Source organism: Mandrillus leucophaeus, unplaced genomic scaffold (assembly GCF_000951045.1).
Source record: "Mandrillus leucophaeus isolate KB7577 unplaced genomic scaffold, Mleu.le_1.0 Scaffold200, whole genome shotgun sequence".
In the NCBI taxonomy this organism is placed as follows: Eukaryota; Metazoa; Chordata; class Mammalia; order Primates; family Cercopithecidae; genus Mandrillus; species Mandrillus leucophaeus.
The window spans coordinates 1,361,184-1,366,945 of record NW_012102033.1 but is presented as its reverse complement, the minus strand read 5'-3'; the positions used below and the strand labels follow the sequence as shown (position 1 = coordinate 1,366,945).

Genomic DNA, 5,762 nt, shown 5'->3' with positions numbered 1-5,762 from the left:
AAAAAAAAAAAAAAAGATAGGGCCAGGCGCGGTGGCTCACACCTGTAATCCCAGCACTTTGGGAGGCTCAGGCAGGCAGATCACTTGAGGTCAGGAGTTCGAGACCAGCCTGGCCAACATGTTGAAACCCCCGCTCTACTAAAAATACAAAAATTAGCCGGGTGTGGTGGCACACGCCTGTAATCCCAGCTACTCTGGAGGCTGAGGCAGGAGAATTGCTTGAACCGAGGAGGCGGAGGTTACAGTGAGCAGAGATTGTGCCATTGCACTCCAGCCCAGGCAACAGAGGAAGACTCTGTCTCAAAAAAAACAAAAAAGGCAGGAGTATAGATTTGTCTGGAGCTCACACGAGAGGTTATCACTGAGGACAGGAGCCATTAGCATATCCAGCACTATCCAATAAAACCTTCCGCAAAGATGAAGGTGGTCTATAGCTGCTCTGTCCCATTTGAAAGCCACAAGCCACATGTGGCTGTTGAGTACTTGACATGTGGTTAGTGCAACCAGAAAACTAACTTTTAAATTCTATTTAATAGTTTTTTCCTCTGGTCCTTGATTCAGGATAAATTTTATTTAACTTGAATTTGAATTTGAATTTGAATAGCTATGAGTGGCTAACAGCCACCATATTGGATAGTGTGGCAGACAGTATTTTAAACTCATGGGCCTAGTTGAGATCACCAGGGAGAGAGGAATCAAGAAGACAAGAGAACACTAAGGCACTCCTATACTTAGCATTCTGGCTGAGGAAGAAGGGCCAGCAAAGGAGGCAGAGGAAGAGGTGACAGAGAGGTAGGAGGAAAACCAAAGAAGGGAAAGTACACTTTGCAAAGCTTCTTCCAGTTGGGAAATGCCATCAGCACCCTCATTGCATGCTGGGAGATGTAGTCTCCTCACTGCCTTCAGGGAACCAGTCCCTCTCAGTGGGTGCTGGGAGCTGTAGTTCCCTTACTGGATGCTGGTTGTGTTAATGACAGTGATGTTAACTGCCGGAACAGATGAACTCCCAAATCTCAGTGGATCACCCAACAGGAGGTTATTTCTCATTCACATAAAATCCAGTCCAGGCGCAGTAGCTCACGCCTGTAATCCCAGCACTTTGGAAGGCCGAGGCGGGTGGATCATCTGAGGTCAGGAGTTCAAGACCAGCGTGGCCAACATGGAGAAAACCTGTCTCTACTAAAAATACAAAAATTAGTCGGGCGTGGTGGCACACGCCTGTAGTCCCAGTTACTTGGGAGGCTAAGGCAGGAGAACTGCTTGAACCCGGGAGGCAGATGTTGCAGTGAGCCAAGATTGGGCCATTGCACTCCAGCCTGGGCAATAAGAGCCAAACTCCGTCTCAAAAAAAATCCAAACAGGTGTTCCTGATTGGAGGTGGCTTTCCTCCATGCGGTGACTCGGGGTTTCAGGCTCTCTCTCTCGTGGCTCTGTAATCCCTTTCAGAGGACTTCAGAGTTTTCTGGGGCCTCTGCATCTGCCCTCAAACAGGGAAAAGAGTAAGCTTCAAGAGTAAGGTTTTGGCCAGGTGCGGTGGCTCAAGCCTGTAATCCCAGCACTTTGGGAGGCTGAGATGGGCGGATCACGAGGTCAGGAGATCGAGACCATCTTGGCTAACATGGTGAAACCCCATCTCTACTAAAACAATACAAAAAAACTAACCGGGTGAGGTGGCGGACACCTGTAGTCCCAGCTACTCGGGAGGCTGAGGCGGGAGAATGGCGTGAACCAGGAAGGCGGAGCTTGCAGTGAGCTGAGATCCAGCCACTGCACTCCAGCCTGGGCGACAGAGCGAGACTCCTTCTCAAAAAAAAAAAAAAAGAAAAAAGAGTAAGGTTTTATTAGGCCGGGTGCGGCAGGAGAATCACTTGAACCCACGAGGCGGAGGTTGCAGTGAGCCAAGATCATGCCGCTGCTCACCAGCCTGGGCGACAGACAAGATTCTGTCTCAAAAAAAAAGAAAAAAAGAAAAAGAAAAAGTAAGGTTTTATGGATGAGTCTAGAATAACTCAGTCACGTGGCTAAGCCTAATCCAGATCTAGCCCTGTGCCCCAGGAGGAAAAGGAGATGGATTTAGTGAACCTATCTAGTCAGTCTGCCATATTGGGAGCTGTGGTCCTCTTATTCATTGCTGAGAAATGAGGTCCCCACATCGGGAGTCCTGACATCCTCGTCCCTCCTGGCAGGAGAAGGGCTCCACCTTCCTGCAGCTGGGCTCCTCCACCGAGCAACAGCTTCAGGTCATCTTTGAGGTGCTGGAGGAGTACGACTGGACGTCCTTTGTAGCCGTGACCACACGTGCCCCTGGCCACCGGGCCTTCCTGTCCTACATCGAGGTGCTGACTGACGGCAGTCTGGTGGGCTGGGAGCACCGCGGAGCGCTGACGTTGGACCCTGGGGCGGGCGAGGCGGTGCTCAGTGCCCAGCTCCGCAGTGTCAGCGCGCAGATCCGCCTGCTCTTCTGCGCCCGAGAGGAGGCCGAGCCCGTGTTCCGCGCAGCTGAGGAGGCTGGCCTCACTGGGTCTGGCTACGTCTGGTTCATGGTGGGGCCCCAGCTGGCTGGAGGCGGGGGCTCTGGGGCCCCTGGTGAGCCCCCTCTTCTGCCAGGAGGCGCCCCCCTTCCTGCCGGACTGTTCGCAGTGCGCTCGGCTGGCTGGCGGGATGACCTGGCTCGGCGAGTGGCAGCTGGCGTGGCCGTAGTGGCCAGAGGTGCCCAGGCGCTGCTGCGTGATTATGGTTTCCTTCCTGAGCTCGGCCACGACTGTCGCGCCCAGAACCGCACCCACCGCGGCGAGAGTCTGCATAGGTGAGTGGGGCTGGAACGGGAGGGATGTGGGAGGGCTCCCAGAGCCTAACTACCTGCAGTACTCACTGAATGAGTGGCTCAGATGGTTCACATCCGGTCTTTGAGCCTCAATTTTCTTTTCTGTAAAGTGGGTGCAACTGGGTCTCTTTTCTGAGGTTAAATCAAGTAATTTGGAAAAAGCGTCTGAGATAAAGTGAGTGAATTACTATATTTCATGACTCTAAGATGCATAATTTTTCACATTTTAGTGTATTTGAAAACGAGATGTGTCTTATAACTGATGGCTTATCATGGCTTAATTGGCAGCACTTTTGTCCTTCTTTGTGGTGCATCTTACACTTGAGAGCATTTTAGATTTAGTCTAAATACCTAGAATATAAACTGAACTTCAGTAGCAAAAAAGACCCAACAATCCAGTGGCCCATATGAGGTCGAAGTTTGTTCCTCTTTCACATAACAACCCAGAGATGAGCATTCCTGGTTATCAGGAAACTGCTGCTCCATGTGATCATTCAGGGACCCAGGGTCCTACCACCTGGTTGCTCTGGTCTCTCTGCATAGTCGAAGCAGGTCGTGCAGATGTCTGAATTGCAGCTCATGAGAGGGGGAAAAGAGAGGAAGTGGACAGCAAGCACTTGCCTTTTGAGTAAGTGAGGCAGAATGGACACACCTCATACCTTACTGTTGAGAAGGTAGTCATATGGTCAGGGCTGGCTTACTGGTTGTTGACAGTGGTGTCCATTCTGATTGGCTAGACGTCTGCTGGGATTGGCTAGACGTCTGCTGGGATTAGCTAGATGCCTGTTCTGATTAGCTAGACGTCCATTCCCATAGGCTAGACTTCCATTCCTGGCTAGACGTCCATTCCGATTGGCTAGCGCCTGTGCAGTGCCGATTGCTAGATATTTTGGTTATTACTGCGGCTCATGGCATAGGCCAACTGCAAGGAAGACTGGGAAATGTCAATCCTAGCTGGACAGGTGTGTGCCCAATTTACACACTATGATTTTAGAAGAGAAGAACAGAGTTTGTTGGAAAACAGCATCTCCACGATAGGAAGCTCTGGGAGTGGAAAAATTGATGAGTTTGGTGACAGAACTGTGAAAAGAGAGATCTTTAATCCTGAATGAGGATGAGGTGAATTTGGGAAGAGATGATGGGTGGGGAAGAAGACCTAAAAGAGGGGAATTGAGAACTGGTGAGATGGAAATCAGGATCCCCGAAAAAAAAAAAAAAAAGGGTGAGAAAAGCATCCCTTCTTCATAAATACTTACTGAGCACCCGCTAGGAACTAGGGCTCATGCTGGGCGCTGGGAACATAGATGAATAAGACCATGGACTTATTCTTCAAAGAACGCAGGGTCCTGTAAGAGTGGCAGACAGGGACGGGGATAATGGCAACGCAGCATGATGCTTGCAGTAATGGAGGTCATGCGGGCATGGCGGGGGCACGGAGAGAAGCACTGGCTAAGCCAGGAGATTTTCGGATGCACGAAGCAGAGTCTCATTGGAATTTCCTTAGGGAAAAGGGGGTTTATTGGAAAAATAAACACAGAGAGGAATGAGAAGCCAGGAATTGAGGCTAAGCCTGGGGCCAGCTATTGTTTCAGCTCTGTCTGGTTCCTTCTTTTTATCTTTTTCTTTCTTTCTTTCTTTCTTTCTTTTTTTTTTTTTTTTTTTTTTTTTTTTTTTTTTTTTTTTTTTTTTTTTTTTTTTTTTTTTTTTTTTTGAGATAGAGTCTCACTCTATTGCCCAGCTGGAGTGCAATGGCGCGATCTGGGCTCACTGCAGCCTCCATCTCCTGAGTTCAAGCGATTCTCCTGCTTCAGTCTCCTGAGTAGCTGGGGTTACGGGCACATGCCACCACGCCCAGCTAACTTTTTTTGTATTTTTAAGAGAGACGCCATGTTGGTCAGGCCAGTCTGGAACTCCTGACCTCAAATGATCTGCCTGCTTCGGCCTCCCAAAGTGCTGGGATTCCAGGCGTGAGCCACCGCACCCGGCTGGTTCTGTCCTTCTTCCTCTATGCTTTCTCCCTCCCTCCCTCTGTCCGTCTCCTCCCTCCCTCTCCCCGTCTCCTCCCTCCCTCTCCCCGTCTCCTCCCTCCCTCTCCCTTTCTCTTTGTTTCTCAGGCTTGCCTCTCCCAGAGGCTGTTTAGTTCTTTACCCAGAATTTCTTCTCCCTCATAACTTCAGCTCTTGCTGGTCACAACTCATCCCTCCAGATCTCATAGCAAAATGTCATCCCAAGAGAGAAAATGTATCAGCCTCAGTCTGCCTTCCAAACCAGGGTGCAAAAGTCACAAGTCAGCCTGTGGAGTCAGGAAGGTTTCTCGGAGGAGATATCTGAGCTGTGACTGAGGGATGAATTGCTCATTGATTCATTTATTGATTGAAACGCCCTTTATTGAAAGTCTACTATGTGCCAAGCATTGCTTTAGGCACAGGGTATATATAGTATTAAATAAGGTCCTTGCTCTCTCAGAGCTTACAGTCTAATAAAAGAGAAACGCAATGAGCAAATAAGCAAAGAAAATGAAATATCAAGCAGGCAATAACTTCTGCTATGAAAATCAAATGGGGGAATGTGATAAGAAATGCATAAGGGGCTATGCTAGGTGGGGTGGTCAGGAAAGACCTTTCTGAATAGGTGAAATTTTGAGGTTAAAAAACATGGATAGCTAGACCGTGGCTCACACCTGTAATCTCAGCACTTTGGGAGGCTGAGGCAGGAGGATCACTAGAGGCCAGGAGTTCCAGGCCAGCCTGGGTAACATAGTGAGAACTCCATCTCTACAAAAAATTTAAAAATTAGCTGGGCATTGGCTGGGCATGGTGGCTCACGCCTGTAATCCCAGCACGTTGGGAGGCTGAGGTGGGCAGATCACGAGGTCAGGAGATTGAGACCATCCTGGCTAACACGGTGAAACCCCGTCTCTACTAAAAATACAAAAAAT

At 49.3% G+C, this 5,762-nt stretch overlaps 1 protein-coding gene across 1 annotated transcript in view; it reads left to right on the top strand.

Annotated features, from left to right (window-relative positions):
• The window catches only part of GRIN2D (glutamate receptor, ionotropic, N-methyl D-aspartate 2D), a 77,845-nt gene that overhangs the window by 9,194 nt on the left and 62,889 nt on the right, over positions 1 to 5,762 (top strand). Inside the window, exon 5 of the mRNA XM_011979404.1 lies at positions 2,187 to 2,806. Coding sequence (XP_011834794.1) covers positions 2,187 to 2,806 — 620 coding nt within the window. The remainder of the gene's footprint in view (positions 1 to 2,186; positions 2,807 to 5,762) is intronic.